Genomic DNA, 16,802 nt, shown 5'->3' on the forward strand with positions numbered 1-16,802 from the left:
GCGCTGCTTTGCAAGGAAGTGGTACAAGGGAAGCAACAAAGACCAAGTTCGAGATATGTTAAGAAATCTCAAGAAGGGGAAGAAGAGGAAGCAGGAAAGTGATGCTACTATAGCCGTAAGGCAATCAGCAAACGGCCAACAAACGCTGGGTCTGGAAACGGAAAACCCCCTCAAGAAAATTCCGTGGGGATTTCCGGGAAGATCAGTGAGAGCGAGCCTGATATGAAGGATGCCGAGCCGAGCAATGGGCCTTCCAAAGCCTCAACCTCCGTCAAGAATGGAAATTAATCAGAGGAATTAAGTGGACACTGATGGTAGCGTCTACGTAATTGATTTGGTGATTGTTGGACCTGAGAAAAGAACAAACTCGCTTCTTCAAGAGGCCACGGAGCAAAACAGTTCTAGGATTTGGAAGACCACATAGAAAGTGATTTCCTGAATTGGGAGCTTTTTCCATTGAAGTATCACTTTAATTGCTCTTCTCGCCTAGTTTTCTAGCCGTGGCTTGCTCGAGGGCGGGCAGGAGCTGAAGAATCGGAACTCCAGCAAAGTCCCTTGTATTAGACAGATGGACTTGAAACTTGCAAAATTGTTATTATTAGTGGCAGGTTGTTCACACAAAGTGCCCAGACCATGTGCTACCTCAAAGTTTTGCATATTTCAAAAATAGGACAAGAAATTATCTGGCCCTTTGAACATGCGTTTTGAAGATCGAATAGCTGTCGTTGATCTAAGAACTAATCTTTTGCGGAAAGATGATAGATCATAAATGAACCACCATCTTAAGATCGCTTTAAACTCGCTCCGCCCAGGTTAGATTATTCAAAACACCGGAGGCGCCCAGTAAAATAATAGAAGACCAAAGCGACAAGGATGAAACATGATCGACCGTGCATTGTCCACCCCAGTCAGTACTTGACTCACTGTGGTAGCGGCCTGCGTCAGATCTGCCGCCCAACAACGCAGCGAGTGGCTGAGAAGCGCCCGAAACATCCGGGGATCTCCTCCAAGCGCCAGAGTGGGCCTCCACCCCCAGCCCAATTTTATCAAGTCCTACTTTGAGGCGTTTGGTCTTTGAGCTGTCGGAGCTTTTCTAAGCAAGGGTTGCGCACTGATGCAGGTCCCACCTTTAAAGCCGCAGCTATGTTGATCGTGGAGCTGGGATTCGTTGCGCGTGGCGCCTGTATTCAGCGATTCCCCAAACAATGAAGTCAGAGGAGGCTCCAATTCTGGGTTGAGGGTCTAGATCTAAGCTACAATTCTAATTTTGTCGGGCCTAGATCGCCGTTCTTTATTTGGCTGATCGAGATTGAAGGTTGATCTCTTTGTACCCGGGCTCTATATAAGGTCTGGGCTGAAGAGTCCCTTTGTTTCCTGAATCAACACTGCAACACTTTCCTTCAAAGCGCTTTGTTTCTTTTCCTAGGCTTTTCTACTATACTCATCCATTTTCACTCATTCAATTCGACATTTCTCTCACTTGAGATTTGTATTAATTACTTCGCTCCTTGGACATCCGAATCTCCATTGCCAGCGACCGCGTCTCATATCGACCTTTTCTTTTCTTGCTCTCTACGTACATTTTAAAAACTTCGTCTTTCCTAATAATCAACATGGCACCTCGCTACGGAGCCCTCGGCGCTACTTTCCAACTGGCGCGCATTTTCCAAACATGTTCGCTCATTGCAATCATCGGCATGACTGCCAAATTCATCTCATCAATTGTCAACGATGACAAGACCCCACCTAACATTCTCATTGGAGTCATCAGTGTGGTAAGTCTCAAGTAAATCTTCTCGCTACCAATTGATTTGCTAACCAGAAATGCAGACTTGCATCGCCGTCATTTACTGCATTATTACCGGCATCCTGTTCTTCGATGACATCCTTCCATTCCTTCCCTGCGCCATCTTGGACCTCCTTCTACTCATCGCACTTATTGTCGTGGCTGTGATCATGGGCAAGCCCCTCTCATATCTGAAGTGCGCTTCGCTATCCTCGCTGAACTTCAAGGATGCGACTACATACGCCTTTACGTCGCACCTATCCAGCATTGAGGCGAGCATTACCGGAAAAATCGATTTCGGCTCGTGGATTGGAGCTTCGAAGACTATCTGTTTGGAGACAAAGGCGATTTGGGGCCTGGGCATTGCCTTGTGGTGAGTGATTGAATCTTCAATGTTCTAAGCTGCAAATTATTGACTCGACCACAGTATCCTGTTCTTCTTTTCGGTCATTTGCAATATTTGCCTCTGGCGCCAGAAGAAGGCTAAGATTGACGCGGAGAAGTAATCGCCTGGGAAGGGCCTACTGGTGATCACCTCAAGGAAGATTCCAACGAGGCATCCACGCAGTGTGATTGGAACGAACGAGGAAGGAGACGATGATGGATATAATTGGAGGCATTGGGAGGCGGGGTTGAGCAAAATTGTGATTTTTTCCTATGGTTGTCTACCCAGCGTACTAATGATTTGACTTTGGCGTTAGGAGTTTTTTGTTTGAAGTGGAAAATGGTAACAGAAAACAAAGGCCAGCCGAATGAACACATCGTTTTGATTATAGATGATAACCTATGGTTCGAAAAAGATACTATATCTTCTCCCCAATAATCTCGTAGGCCAGTTAAAAGGGCTTCTAATATGTTGGACAGACAACACAGCGAGCGCCCCATTGCAAAGATCTACCGAGTTCATCTCGCTAGGGATATATGCCCCTTGTTCTAGTTGACAGATTCAGCGACCTTCGTCACGATTGCCACAACCTCCTCGGGAATAGTCCAGAATGGGGCGTGGCTTGATTTGACCCGGACAATGTCGAACCCACCAAGCCCAGCCATCTGTTCCTGGAACATAGGAGGCACCGCTGTATCATTTTCACACAGGATATAGGTCTTCGGACACCGGTATTCACTCTCTACACACTGAGGCCATGTGTCAAAGCTCTTCGTAGTTTGTTTCTTGTGTAGGTGAGCCCATGCGTCATCGGCTTCCTCGGGAGCGAGATCGGAATAGAAGACTGATTTGGCCGTTTCTTGGAGATGTGCAATCCCATCCTGGATGGGAATTAGTGAGAACCTCGGATCAAGCCATTCTTTTTGTCATGACTTACCTTCCAGATCTGGTAAGGGGGTGGAGGGGGGTTCTGCTCATTGCCAAAGATACTTTTGCCGCGAATAGGGAACACAAATCCGGCTATATTGATAACTGCAGCGATTCCACCCTTGAAGCCCTTCTCAGCACGCTCAGCAACTGTTTGCCCGTCGACGAGCGCGGTCACGGGCAGGGAGCCATAACTGTGAGAAATGATGACAGCCTTCTTGCCTTCGTCGAGTAGTGGGAGTAAATGCTCCTTGATAGAAGCAGCATCGTCGAAGAAGCTCAGTTCGGGGTCCACGTCTTCTCCGCATACAGCCAAGTCAAAAGAAAGCACTTCATACCCCTGGGCGCGCAGTGGGTCGATAATCTTGCGGTAATGGAAAGGCCGGTGGTAAGCGCCTGGCACGATGACAAGGACTGGTTTCTGGGACTCCATCGTTTTTTTATGATATTTGACAACTGTAGTAGCTAAAGAAGAGGTTTTTTTATTTTTTATTTCTTTTTGGAAGATTTTGGATTCTGGGAGGTTTATAAGAAGTTGGAAGAATGCGGCTGAGCCAACCAGAATGTCAGCAAGATGCCAGCCTTGTGCGAGGCTCGGGTATATTTGAGCACGTACTGACTATCTTTCGCACTCTTGGACATATACAGAATAGTGCTGATGGGAATCCCTTGGTCATTCCTCCAGCTTCCACCAGGCCTTCCTACCCCGAGCTGACAGGCGGAATAATGGCAACCTCGTCCCCCACTTGAATCACCTTGTGGGCATCCTCCTGGATATCAACATATTCACTTTCAAGGCTGACACCACAACTGCCCAGAACCTTCTCACGGATTCCCGGGTACCGCTCCTCAAGTAGCGGGTACAGCTCGGACAAAGGCAGGGGCGCGGGGAGACGCTCGGTGTTTTTGGAGGTGTATTGCGATGCGGTCGCGAAGTAGTGGATGGTGAATGCTCCCGTTGAGGACGATTCCAATCTTTTCTCTGATACCGAGGCCATGATACTTTGCAGTGCGCAATTCTCAGAGCTATGAGAAGTTGTGTGAAAGCTGATTGTTGACGGTTATTATGGTGGAGTGCGGGGGAAACGAAGTCGGCGGATGATTCAGTGGGACTCGCCCGCTTTGTGCTGCCTGAGGCATGACGCTTATCGCAGGCCGACCAGGAGAACTGCCAAGATACGAAGTACAAGAAAACACTTTTAGAGACTTAGACCAAGTTTATATCATTTATACCTAATCGAACCACTAAATCCAGAGCTGAGAAGATAGGATGGAAGATGATAAATCGCAATAAACCCGTGGCAGATAAGGAATTATCTCATCTTAGTGGCTTGGGGTAACTCGTGCTGGTTTTTAGAGCCACATCATACGCGTGTAAAATACATGACAGAACCCATAGTCTGGATTCCGTAGAGCTAACCACTGAACCTACTTGGTAGACGGGTTTGGCATGCCGGACGTATGTGGCCACGTCCGGAACAAATCCGCGAGATGATCGATAGGCGCCGTCATAAGCCCAACGGCTGTTTCGAATGGAGGCTTGTCCGGAGCACTCGGGTGTGAACGCGAGGGAACAAAGATCTTAGTCCTGGCAAAAGATTTAGACAGATCATCGCTCTCCTTCGCTGATATACTGTCTTCTAATTTGGGAAGGTCATTGCTTTCTTCCTCTTTGATGTGCTCGGAAAGATCTTTCATGAGAGCTTTAAGGGTAGGCTCAAACTGAGGATCGCTAGGCTGCATATTCTGGAAAGTCTTGAGTTGTTCTTTGATCTGTAGTATAATTTTAGACCAAGTCTCTCAATCGAAAAGTCCAGCTTAACAAGGGCTTACTGAAAGGTGCTCTTGGCGATCCTTGTCAGCCATTCTTTGACCATCAGGTAGATTCTTTTCAAATTGAGGATAGACGACAAGCTCCTCGCCGATAGAGTGGCGAGCCAGCTCCCAGGTGAATTGGTTCTGCCACTGAGTCTTCTCTTTGTCTGTAGATGAAGCGAGTATGTTTTTGTAGTATTCCTCGATATCGCGGTGATCTTTCTTGATCGCTGCACTTATGCCGGCCATCTTGATGTTTCCTGATATAAAGCACCGGTGAGGTGTGCTTCTGAAAATATTTGAAAGACGAGTAGAGCGTGAAAATAGAAGTAGCATTTTCAATACCTTTATGCTATATTCTGATCTTGGGGATCTTTTCAGCCCTTTAGTAGGCAAGGTGAACCCCGAGACGTCATCTGACGGTCATCGACGTGTACAATGGTAGCCAATCATTGTGGGGCTCCCTTGCCAAATTCTGGATCTGCATCTCAGCCATGACAGCACGAAGCTAATCAAAGCAAGATATTGCATATTTTTCTCTTAATAACTTCAGGAGCAGGATTGGCCAGGAAAATCTAAGAAATTTCCAGACATAATATTTGGCCATGTCGAGTTCCAGGCAATGAATAACACATCATCACAGCATCATCTGTGACAATATGGACCACCAATTCACCTTTCAATTCCTTGCTTTTTCTTCAGGTAGACTTGAATGTCTATGAGAAGATGATGTTACCACAAATCTGGGATGAAACCCCCCCCGAGGTGGTACCCTGTACTCTGTGATACTCTGCAACTTGAAGGTAATTTTTGAGCATACTATAATAGACTTTACATACAAAGAGAGCCGGACCAGGGGGTAGATACAGTCTAGACAGGAGAGAAGGACTGTGTTGATTGGACGATATCGAGGGCCTGTGGCTGGCTACGTACCTCGCAATATTTTGTAACTGTTTCGCGCCAAGTGCCTATAAGTTTGCCTACGGGCCACGGAATAGCCCTTCTGCTTAGATGTCAAGCGGGGAACTCCGTCATTGAAGGATATCTGAGCAGGTTCGAAGCAGTGAAATGGAGCTAGTACAAGTCTTGGGGGCCACTTCAAAGGGCCTGCGGCAAGGGGACTGGCGGTTACAAACCGTTTATCATTGGCCAAACTACCAACCCCCGAGTTGCTCTGATCTGAATTTCTCCAACACACTTCGCACGTTGGTCTGAGGAATTGTCGACAGGTGGAGGATGGATGAGTTGGATCAAGCCATCGATGAAAGACTGCTTATATTTTCAGCGATAGCAAGATCTTTGTATCACCATAAAATTTCGGCCAGAAACGAATGGACAGCGTACATATTCAGTGCAATACGGTGTAAAGGCTTTCGTCAAGTAATCGGCCCAGTCGTTCTGCCACTGTCACACGTAGAGCGCTTTTGCAAATTCCCAGTATTCTGGATACCAACGACTTAACTCCCAGTCGATAATAGCAGTGATACTCCCGCCAAGCACCATGATGTTTTGCGGACGTACATCGGCATGAGTAAAACAGATACTATGCCTTTTCTGGGAGAGCATGCCCGCAAGAAAACTTCTGATGTGTCGTCTTGGAGAGTTTGCCTGGTATACGTCCATGATTGTTCCGTTGAATGCCTCCTCTGATTCAAAGGGTCCTTAGATAATAAATTAGCAATTGTTTCTCACAGCGTTAATGCAAGGGGGGAAAACCTTTGACGTAGAAGTTGTCAAATATCTGGTCCCTGACAGGTCCTTTGTTGACAGACCCGATGTATGGTTCGCTTCTGATCTCGCGGAGCTCGTTCATGTATGTTTTCAGCTGATGCGCAATACGGGTCTTCGTCAGTTCATCGTATGAGTCCCAAGTTGAGTCGAGAGTTTGACCCTTAACAAAACTCATAAATATGTACGTGTCGAAAAGGCTCCCATAGTCATCGATGTCTCTGTTGAGTGGGCCATAAGTACAATACGCGAAAATTTTCGGAATAGGGATCGCTTTTGTGTACTCTGCCACAAACATCATGCTCTGTGCTTCGGTGCTGGTGGTGACTTGTGGCCCATATTTCACGACCATATCAGGAGATAGTCTCAGTACTGTGACACCACCCGAATTCAGCATATTGCTTTTTTTCGTTGGCTCGATCGCTAATGGTTGCTGGAACAGCGGGGAAAAAGCCTGGAGCGGAATAAAGAACGTCCCATCGAGGATGGCGAGTACTGTCCGGAAGTTCTGCGGTGTCCATAGTTGGTGATCGTGGGTCAGGCAAAAGACCTCGCAAAACAGGAAGTTCCAAAATGGACTGGATGATTTGGAGAAGGCCCAGGGTCCAATTACGACAGGATCCGAAACGCGAGACGATGGTCGAGAAAGGATTCGACGTTCTGCATCAGCGTCCCGCACGTGATTCGGGTCAGGTGTCCCTTGACCAAATTAATAGCGTCGTTCTCGAGCGGGGGCCACATTGAGGATTACTTTCTCGCGGCACAATATTGACGAGAGGGGGAACGGGAGGCTGTTCTTAAAGTGACCTTTGCGCAACGTCTATGACGAACTATGGGAGTTCCCTTGCCAACTTTCTCAATCAGCATTCTTAAACCAGCACAATTTCAGTTTTCGCTCGAAGGCCATAATCTACCATTATGATTCCCTATAATCTACGAGTCCAGCCGATTCGCCGGCTTCAGTATTGGCTTGCTCGGAGCCGTCCGTGTCTTTAAGGCTCCTGCCGATCCCCTCTTCCTTTGATAACTCTCTCCAATACGCTATTTAGCGCATTGTTCTATTCCCCTTCCTCGGTCATAGTGGTCTCATCATCTAGTCCCTGAGATATTTCAAAAATTCAATTCCGCGCTCGAGTTGATGTTTTAATCCACAAAAATCATATCTGTTTGTTCGTAAGATCACTGAGCGGAAAAACTGTCTGTTGTGCACACATCTCTTTTTCAATATGGAGCGCATCTGACAACAGCGGAAGCTTGGTATGTATTTATGTCCAGGGAAATATCATCGGCACCGAATCAACGCTACTCAATCTTGGCTCAGCCTTTATTTGAACGTGTGGGAATTGATGCTAATTGTCGAAACGGCCCAAGTCTTGCCACCATCAGTTGTCTTCAAGCCACTAGAGCTAGCTTCAGTGAGAACGAGGGTGTCGCCAAAGGACGCGTCGGCAGAGTCCAAAATAATTTTGGTCGACAGATACTCTTAAATGTGGCCAAATTGTTACAAAATAGGTTTCTGAGTCGGATTAAGTTGGGACACTTACGATGCGCTGCGACCGAGCTCTTGCAAGCATCATCTTGACACTCGACAGCAGTGCCCCAGCCCTGAGCATGACCATCATCTGACAATTGTTAGTCAAAATTATCGCTCCCAGGAGAATAGCAAAACCGTATGAACATACCAGTTGAGAGAGTGGAGACGATTGAACCGTTGATTGCAACCGATTGGTCATATTTTCCAGTGCTGTCGTTGTATTTGTCTCCGAAAGTACTTAGCGAGGGAATTAGTAAAGTATGCGGCTGGAGCTAACTTACAGTGCATCGTCAATTTATCGCCTGGATTTGCTGGGACTTGCTTGCCACCAAGTTGTTCGCCTGTTTCCTTTAATATGTTTTCTAGACGCTTCATGGTCGTTTAATTATACCTTTCAGAGTACTAGCCCAAGTACACCACTGCCCAACCTTGGCACCACAGTTTCTTAGAAAGAATTAAAACTTGTTATTCCAAAATTTTGTTGATTTCACTCACGCGTTGGGATCAGCGAATGAAACAGCCAAGGCTTGAATGAGATCACCACCGCTGGTACCCATGCCCGGCCATAAAGCCAGGCGATCCGCGCTGGGAGAAGGAATCACCGGTAAAACCAAAGTTGTGACAGACTCCCGAATCCAGGATGAAGAGGAAACAGGTCCAAGAGAGAAAGCAGGCCCAAATCCGACAGTCTCTTGAGCATTAGAGAACTCAAGAATCGCCAGGATGGACGGAATGGCAACACTTCGAAGGTTGGGCATGATGAATGTTATGCAATAATCAAATGCTAGATGGATGGTGTAACGGATGAGAATTTCTGGTTTTGTAGGACCTTTTCGAGATTATATGCTCTCAGAAGGGACGGACTAGCTTAGGGTCTCGACATGGGTCAAGGACTAGTTTTTCCGCAGTGTTTCATTTATTGCGGGACTTGATGGATCAGCCACACCATGCTCCGTGTTTGAATGCATTCAAAAGCAATATAACACTATTGACAGGCTTGGAAAATCACTGTACGATTTTTCCATATGAGATTTACGTACGATTGATGTATTGTATCTCTCTGCAGTGCTGTTTGCTGTCTCGAAATTTTGATGGAATCCTCAGGTAGCATTCCTCGGTTACCCCACCAGGTCGAGTGTTCACTAGGACGGGTCCCGGAAACAAAATTTGGTAAGAATAGAACCCCATTCTCCTTTAAATTAACCTCATTTTGACTTAAATTGGAGGAGAGAACATTCAATTGCCTAGATTGTATCACCACAAGACACACACACCCGACGCGACGCGTTTCGCATAAGTGGAGATGTCTCAGACTTGAAAATTAGGTGGTTATGCTAAGCACCAGCGTGAGGCTAGAATCTGTAGGTAGACTGACCACTTGAGGGGTAAACTTAGTAGACCCATGAACTTTTTGATTATTACCTCTTGTCTGAACTACAGTTACAAATATCACATTTTCCCCAACAGATACTGGATTTTTTTCATGCTAGAAGGCTAGTTGTGAATAGTATTTTGGCAGAGATCTTTCAAGAAAGCCCACTGCAAGGTATCCTTTGCCTCTTTTTCCCATACATTGATCGGTTTCGGGAAGAAATCCATCTTTCCAATCAAGGACGCATCGTGGCCAATAATTACCAGAACGTCCTCATTGGCGTCGAATGCACACAGCTTTCGGATTGAGTCTCCGGCAGCCTTTTCATCCACGGTGCAATGGGCTGGCATCCTATAGTAAGGTTTTTCGCAACTTTTCTCTGGATGGACATCGAGGAAGAAAGACGCTGGACAGGTGTACAAAGCCGCTTGGGCTTCAGTATCCAAAGGTGAACTTTCCGTGGGGCGAAAAACGCCTGGATAATGGCAAATATCTCCACCTAAGAACACAAATTTATCTCTTGGATGTTGGCTTGGATGTTCTCCAGATGAGGCAGAAGCCAGAGATATTTTAGCCAGAGCAGCAAGATGCCCGATCGTATGCCCAGGTGCATTGAGTAGATAGAAGCTTCCATCTCCGAAATAATCAACGGCCGGAAATCCACCAATGAAGAGTTCTTCAGGCCCGACATCAAAGGATATTTCGCGAATATTGTGCCTTTTCCAATCATCGTCAATTAATGACGACTCGGGATTCACAGGCCATCCGGGCAAATGGGCATTTTTAAAGCCAGGGCCAACAACGACTGTAGTAGTTGATGGAAATTGACTCAGGTCCCCTACATGGTCAAAATGATGGTGACTGAAGACCACAGCCTCAATATCAGTCGGAGACAGGTTGCCTTCCTTGAGGATCTCGGGAATGTCTTTTGTCACTTGCAAGTCCCAACCAGACTCGACAAGAAACCTTTCCACTGCTGGTGGGTGACTTGAGAGTTCTTTCCTAAGCCCAAGATCGAACAGAATCTTGCGCTGCGATCCTGGGTGATCAATAAGAAAGGAAAATGATGGAAGATCGAGATATTGGTGCTGCGGTATGTCCGGTGTGAGTAGGTGCGAGCATGGAAGTCGCATGCGTGTGCTTTGATTCAATGTCAGTATTCAATTTAATTAGTTGAGGTCTTCCAGACTAAGGCTTAAAAATCAGGCCTGGGCTTGTAAATTGCGCGTATGTGTGGATTTGAATTACCTGTCAATGACCGAAACATTCACGGCTGCGCAGCCATTTGGAATATTTAGAGGATGGTCCATCGGATGAAAATATCTTGGGGATGCTCGATCACTACTTGGGCGATGATGGATCGACCCTAAGGTGAAGAACCAGGGAGATTTGGTCACCGTGAGCTCTGTATGTGAGTCATTCGCAATATACGAGCTAAGTCTTGATTGGTTGTGTCGAGGGCATTGAAGCCTCAGGCACTCATCTAATACTCCCTTGCCTAGATCAGCTCGCTCAATATTGCCTTGAACCGGGCAAGATGTATTTATTCTAAAAACGGGTTGGAACCCTCTATTGAACCCGCACGCCAATCATCTTAGGCTGCCACTATGTGAGTAACAAGCTCTACAAAGACTCCCCTTTTTTCTGCCATGATCTCCATGAATAGCAGGAGGAGATTATCTAGCCAAGCCCGGCAAGCCCTATACCCATGTATAATGCCCCTCTGTGACCCTTCAGGACGTCGTTTCCGATATCGTTCACATGCCACTCCACTGTGGCTGCGAAACCAAGTCCAGCGAGATGGAGTAGTTGACTGTCGTACTGACGAGAGATGCAGTAAGCCCTTGATGCTCTCGAGGCATTGAGTTGCTGAGCAATATAGTTCCTGAAGGAAATGACATGTCCCTATCACAGCCTGGTCAGCATTTTTCCTGGTTGACTTAGAAGGACTTCTTGAAAGGTCTTGACTTACATGCCCCACGGTGTAATGATTCTTGTGAGGAACATCTGGAAGAGACGAAATGGATCGAAGTTCTCTCAACCTACCACGAGTGTCCTCGTTGACCTCGATCGTCATGATGAGAGGCATCATATGTGATGGGGATGTATTAGAGGTGTTTTTGATTTGATGGACTAGGCAGTCTCTTTGAAGATGTGAGAACTTGATGTGAAGATGAGAATTTGTCTGTCTGCTGCCGGAAGATTAGATTTTTTATATCTCATAACCATAGCGAGTAATAGGGATAAATAGGTTAATATACACCGTCTTGTATTAGCCTTCTAATATCTTTAGAGCGAAGCGCTCCCTTCCGATAGTTAACCCCTTGCGAGAAGTGTTTATTCATAGATGATATTCCGCGATGGCCGTCCGCTGGATGATTAAGGGTATAATCGTATACTTTGCGCATAACCTTAGGGGCGCCGTCTTGTATAGCCGCTATCTGGTAGAAATACTGCCAACATTCTGCCTAGCGCTTACTCTCGAAGATAATGCGTTTTATCCGACTACTATACTTAGTGTTTAACTACTATACAACGAACTCATCATTTACTATTTCGGACTAAAGGACGTAGTTCTTCTGTTTCTTTGGGCTAACGCACTCGAGGGCGTTAGGGATAGGGGGCGGGAGTAGTGACTCGGCGAAGTTAACGCCGGGCGCGGAGATAGGCCTCTAGCTATATAGTGTATCGGGGTTTAATAGCTAAGTACTATCAGATAAAAGGAAGGAAAGACTGTCTAAAGGATTATCCTCAAAGACAGATAAAAGATAATTGTCGGAGAACTAAGAGATCTGACTCTGTGATATAGTGAATCATCGAATTGAGGTAGTAAAGTCTAGTAAGGAGTAGGAAGAAGAGACTTACAGGAAGCCTTGTAAGGTAGAATCAAGAGAGTTAGTAGAAGTGTAGTGTATATAGCGGTGAGCGCGAGCTAAAGGAGGATATAGATACGTCTAATTTAATATCGACTAGCCTACATTCTACGAGCACGGTGATTAGCTGTAAAATATTCTTAATATGCAATCATCGCATCGTATGATGCGTCGGCGCCGAGAAAGTTCAGGAGAAAGTTCAGCTTTATGGGGGGACTGATTGACTTGTCCCAGGCATGTGCCTGATCAGAGTCATCTCACTCGGTCAGAGCCCGCGATAAGAAGTAATATAAAATATGCATATATCCTACCGCTGAACCAGCCCATAACCTGATTTTCGGATAACTTGCTTGTTGGTTGCTATTAGACGAGGGTTTTGTGATAACTGTACTGGCTCCCTTATCTGTGTGCCCAGTTTGGGCTGCTATCTCTTGTTTTACCGCTCGTCATATTTATATAGCCCTTAAACCCCGCGTTCAGCTATTTCTTCTGAAAACCTAAGATCCTGTCTTTTGAGTTTTTCGGGCGTTTCGTTGTATCGAGAAATATCGGACTTTTGCTCGGGTGGCGGTGAGCTAGAAATAGGCAAAGGGAGGATACGCTGTTAAACGAGTTTTATGAGAATAACCAAATCCACGAGTGGCAAGTAGTGAAATAGAAGTTATTAAGTGGTTGGAATGGAAGGCGTTGCGGCCTGTGGAGGGCTCAGAAATATAGTTTCTCATCTGTTAAGGAACAACATATTAGGTACGCTGTACTCCGTACATGATGAACGCTGATTCCTCAAATTACCTATCCATGCACAACAATATACCTTCGAACTTAAAAGCCGCAGCTCAAGGTCACAGTTGGTTCCCAACCTTGCAAGGTTATGGGCGACCTTATCTGAAGTCTCGCCATATGGTTGTTTTAGGTTGAAACCATGCTTTTGGCTTCCCCTCCGCTAAGCCGTATACTTGAGATACCTGTAGGACACGGCTAATTTCGTAAAGCGCCCCGAACTTTTAAAATAGCGCCAATTTTCGAGAACGACTGGAAGGGATTCGGTGACAAGACTAGCAAATGATAAATGCGCTAGGAAATTGATCGTAAAATTTTCTCTAATGTTAGGACCACGGGATGCTAGCATGCAATCAGCAACTTCTGGTGATTAGAGCTGGGCTAGTCCGGGGTGATGCGATGACTTGGGAGCTGAGGCCACTCCGGAAGGATGAAGTAATCCTTCATGTGTTAATACCCGAAACGGTGGTGTGGGGCACCGGGCATTATTAAGGTTTCTTTCAGCGTCTAGACCGTGCCGGAATCACAACTCCACTGACAAAAGTTTTCCCCATCCTTGGGACGCCAAGGCTGTGTGAATCGAGTAGCTCTGAAGAAAAGAGTCACGTCCAGGGTTACCCATCAAATTGACGGATGTGTGGCTTGTGTAATCCAAGGTTGTTTTCGGCCGGGGAAGGTATTGGTTTGCTTTCTTGGCGTGGCGAGGAATGTCCACTCTAATATACCGCAGCACCACGTTGGCCTGAGATGTTTTAAGTATCAAGCCTGCTACCACCTATACATCAGTGTTTCGGCAGGCGAATGATTCTTGACGGCATCAAGTAGGTCTGTCAATCGAGCCACACGCCTTTGGACGACGATTCAATCGGAGCATTAATTGAATTCTCGTTACGTTATTTTATGATGCCGATATCCAGTGTGATGGAAAAGGATGCCGCTGGTCCGGACTCTTTCTCTGGGGTGCATCCCTCAAACCATGTGGAATATATTCCACATCTGGGCTCAGAGAACGAGGTCATCTGCGGCTTGGAAACCTATCCATCCTGTTTGCATACGGAGCAAAGTAGCCCCGCTAGTGCGACATTCAGCCAGACTGATGCCGCCGTTCTCACCGAGCAGCTGGCTACGGCATTACCTAGTTTACGACCCCTCCATGCTCCAGCTAGGGCGGCCACCCGGGCAGAACAGGAACTGTCATTTCTTGATGGTTGTCGCTTATACCCTAAAGCTATAGCATGGTCGTTCATATTGTCAGCCACGCTGATAATGGAAGGATTTGATACACTTCTAATTTTTAACTTCTTTGCTTTCCCTGCATTCAAAGAAAGATACGGAACGCCAACAGCGGAATCAGGGTATCAGATTTCTTCAACATGGCAATTTGCTTTGTCAACTGCAGCAGAAGCCGGCGAGATAGTCGGGCTACTTGCAAATGGCTATCTTGCCGATCGAATCGGCTATCGCTGGACAATGGTCTCCGCATTGATATTTCTAATGTTGAGTATCTTGTTGTCATTTTTCGCGCTCGACATCCGGATGTTGTTGGCAGCACAAATCCTGTGTGGGATTCCATGGGGCGTGTTCCAAACATTATCAACCACATATGCAGCGGAAGTAATGCCTATCACGCTGCGCGCCTATTTACTCAGTAACGTCAATCTGTGCTGGGTCCTTGGCCAATTTCTGGCTACAGGAATACAGAGGAAGTTTGTCGACAACAAGTCCCAATGGTCATACCGGATCCCTTTTGCGCTTCAGTGGGCTATTTGTCTCCCTATTCTTGTCGCAGTCGCATTCGCCCCGGAGTCCCCTTGGTGGCTTATTCGCCACAAGAACCAACGTGAGGCCGAAAGGTCTCTGATGAGGTTGACCAGGAAGGACAAGATCAATATCGATCAGACTGTGGCTCTGATGAAACATACGAACGAAATCGAAAAGTACTTGAAAGAAGATGATAAAGGCATGTCATACTTAGATGCCTTTAAAGGGGTTGATCGCCGGCGAACCGAAATTGCGTGTATGGTTTGGGTCGCACAGCAGATATGCGGAACTAGTCTGATGGGCTGGGCGTCAACATTCTACGAACAGGCTGGGTTTAGTATCGATAACGCCTTCAATTTGTCTCTTGGTATTTACGCATTGGCTATAGTTGGCGCTGTGATCTCATGGACACTCTTGTCACGCTTCGGACGCCGTAGGCTGTACCTTTGCGGCCTTTCCGCCCTACTAACTATTCTATTGGTTGGGGGTATTGTCGGGGCTCTTCCAACATCTAAGGGTCAACTCTGGACTCTCGGGTCATTACTTTTGATTCTGACATTTGTATATGACATGACGATCGGACCCGTGTGTTATGTTCTAGTCGCGGAAATCCCGTCGACTCGACTCCGCACCAAAACTGTGGTCCTGGCTCGAACTGCCTACAACCTTGCCGGAATTCTCATCAATTGGATGACTCCGCGTATGCTGAGTCCAGCGGCGTGGGATTGGAAGGGGAAATCCTGTTTCTTCTTCGCTGGCACTACAGCTCTGTGCCTCGCCTGGACCTACTGGAGACTGCCGGAAACCTTTGGATTGAGTTATCTGGAGATTGACATCTTGTTCGATCGGAAGGCAAAAAGGAGCAAGTTCCGCGAGCTTCGGATGAACCTCGAAAGTTCGGGATACTTTAGCATAGTGAATTCACCTAGGGAGACAGGTATTTGGAGGAGCTATTAGATCGAGCCTTTGCTGATATTCAATGACTATGAAGGGTATAGGAAATTCCTGGCCCCAACAATATACTGAAACGGCTTTGAAGAGCGATCTAGGATTGAGCGTGAAAGCACTTCAACATGTTTACCGGCTCCAGTAGAAAGGGGATCATGTACGCCGAACTTATATACATAGATGAAGACAGAGGCCGCAGACGAAGAGGGGAAAAGCTGTGGAATTTCCTCCATCTACCGAGAGTCTGAAACTATGTACAGAATCGTCTCGGAACACTGAGAGAACAGGGCTTCCCGTCCGCTCTACTGTACTCAAGCCACAGAGTACGCGGTCAACTCTCAATGTGCCTTGTGCTCTGTAACGGCTTGGAATTAGTATTAGTGTATGTGTGTGTATTGGACCGTGCTGGAAGCAGGTCTTCGAGCATTAGGCCTGATTTTGGCCGCTTATGCACTTGGTATCCAGGCAGCCCCAACGGGAGAGCATGAAAAAGTCTCGATCCTAGACCTGGTTCGTAATGGCACTGTTGTCGAAGAGAGTGGCACTGTCACATACCAGAATTCATTGCCGGAACCCAACAAGGATGACCCCTATGAGGTTGATGGTATCAAACTTTACAGACACCCCGGAGGCATCGATGTTCACCCAGTCTACGGGGAGAAGCGTAATATCACCTTCCATAATGGCGCAAAGTAAGTCTCATTAATACGACGGAGCTAAGAGGCGGTGGTCGCTTGACTGATACGTCAGAACAGCTCTTCTAGCCTTGAAGCTCGAAAGTTCCATCCCTGTATCTTAAATTGTTGGTCGGCCGGCATGAAGATACTGTCAAAAAACCTATTTATTGAAATTGTCTTGTTTAATCACATTATTTGCAAAAGTCTCAGGATATT

General features: G+C 46.6%; 9 protein-coding genes across 9 annotated transcripts; 2 read left to right on the forward strand and 7 right to left on the reverse strand.

Annotated features, from left to right (window-relative positions):
* Nucleotides 1-1,613: 1,613 nt before the first annotated feature.
* N7473_006654 (uncharacterized protein) lies at nt 1,614-2,292 on the forward strand (the record flags this gene model as incomplete). Its single annotated transcript, XM_057152594.1, has 3 exons — nt 1,614-1,775; nt 1,831-2,159; nt 2,214-2,292. 3 exons carry the CDS (start codon nt 1,614-1,616, stop codon nt 2,290-2,292), a joined length of 570 nt encoding a protein of 189 aa, XP_057006932.1.
* A 427-nt stretch (nt 2,293-2,719) lies between these two features.
* On the reverse strand, nt 2,720-3,531 carry N7473_006655 (alpha/beta hydrolase; the record flags this gene model as incomplete). The annotated part of the gene is made up of 2 exons (XM_057152595.1): nt 2,720-3,052; nt 3,109-3,531. The coding sequence occupies 2 exons, from the start codon at nt 3,529-3,531 to the stop codon at nt 2,720-2,722; spliced, it is 756 nt and encodes a 251-aa protein (XP_057006933.1).
* Nucleotides 3,532-3,799: 268 nt separating this feature from the next.
* N7473_006656 (MoaD/ThiS family protein) lies at nt 3,800-4,096 on the reverse strand (the record flags this gene model as incomplete). The annotated part of the gene is made up of 1 exon (XM_057152596.1): nt 3,800-4,096. One exon carries the CDS (start codon nt 4,094-4,096, stop codon nt 3,800-3,802), a length of 297 nt encoding a protein of 98 aa, XP_057006934.1.
* Nucleotides 4,097-4,526: 430 nt separating this feature from the next.
* N7473_006657 (uncharacterized protein) lies at nt 4,527-5,162 on the reverse strand (the record flags this gene model as incomplete). The annotated part of the gene is made up of 2 exons (XM_057152597.1): nt 4,527-4,871; nt 4,932-5,162. The coding sequence occupies 2 exons, from the start codon at nt 5,160-5,162 to the stop codon at nt 4,527-4,529; spliced, it is 576 nt and encodes a 191-aa protein (XP_057006935.1).
* A 1,158-nt stretch (nt 5,163-6,320) lies between these two features.
* Nucleotides 6,321-7,038, reverse strand: N7473_006658 (aminoglycoside phosphotransferase family protein; the record flags this gene model as incomplete). Its single annotated transcript, XM_057152598.1, has 2 exons — nt 6,321-6,574; nt 6,630-7,038. 2 exons carry the CDS (start codon nt 7,036-7,038, stop codon nt 6,321-6,323), a joined length of 663 nt encoding a protein of 220 aa, XP_057006936.1.
* Nucleotides 7,039-7,965: 927 nt separating this feature from the next.
* Nucleotides 7,966-8,933, reverse strand: N7473_006659 (uncharacterized protein; the record flags this gene model as incomplete). Its single annotated transcript, XM_057152599.1, has 6 exons — nt 7,966-8,123; nt 8,186-8,263; nt 8,324-8,401; nt 8,457-8,516; nt 8,567-8,619; nt 8,671-8,933. The coding sequence occupies 6 exons, from the start codon at nt 8,931-8,933 to the stop codon at nt 7,966-7,968; spliced, it is 690 nt and encodes a 229-aa protein (XP_057006937.1).
* Nucleotides 8,934-9,669: 736 nt separating this feature from the next.
* On the reverse strand, nt 9,670-10,680 carry N7473_006660 (MBL fold metallo-hydrolase; the record flags this gene model as incomplete). Its single annotated transcript, XM_057152600.1, has 1 exon — nt 9,670-10,680. The coding sequence occupies one exon, from the start codon at nt 10,678-10,680 to the stop codon at nt 9,670-9,672; it is 1,011 nt and encodes a 336-aa protein (XP_057006938.1).
* A 547-nt stretch (nt 10,681-11,227) lies between these two features.
* On the reverse strand, nt 11,228-11,624 carry N7473_006661 (uncharacterized protein; the record flags this gene model as incomplete). The annotated part of the gene is made up of 3 exons (XM_057152601.1): nt 11,228-11,452; nt 11,520-11,554; nt 11,594-11,624. 3 exons carry the CDS (start codon nt 11,622-11,624, stop codon nt 11,228-11,230), a joined length of 291 nt encoding a protein of 96 aa, XP_057006939.1.
* Nucleotides 11,625-14,100: 2,476 nt separating this feature from the next.
* Nucleotides 14,101-16,708, forward strand: N7473_006662 (uncharacterized protein; the record flags this gene model as incomplete). Its single annotated transcript, XM_057152602.1, has 3 exons — nt 14,101-15,876; nt 16,375-16,601; nt 16,660-16,708. 3 exons carry the CDS (start codon nt 14,101-14,103, stop codon nt 16,706-16,708), a joined length of 2,052 nt encoding a protein of 683 aa, XP_057006940.1.
* Nucleotides 16,709-16,802: the final 94 nt, after the last annotated feature.

Source organism: Penicillium subrubescens, assembly GCF_028828155.1.
Source record: "Penicillium subrubescens strain IBT 31985 chromosome Unknown utg000005l_segment0_segment0, whole genome shotgun sequence".
In the NCBI taxonomy this organism is placed as follows: domain Eukaryota; kingdom Fungi; phylum Ascomycota; class Eurotiomycetes; order Eurotiales; family Aspergillaceae; genus Penicillium; species Penicillium subrubescens.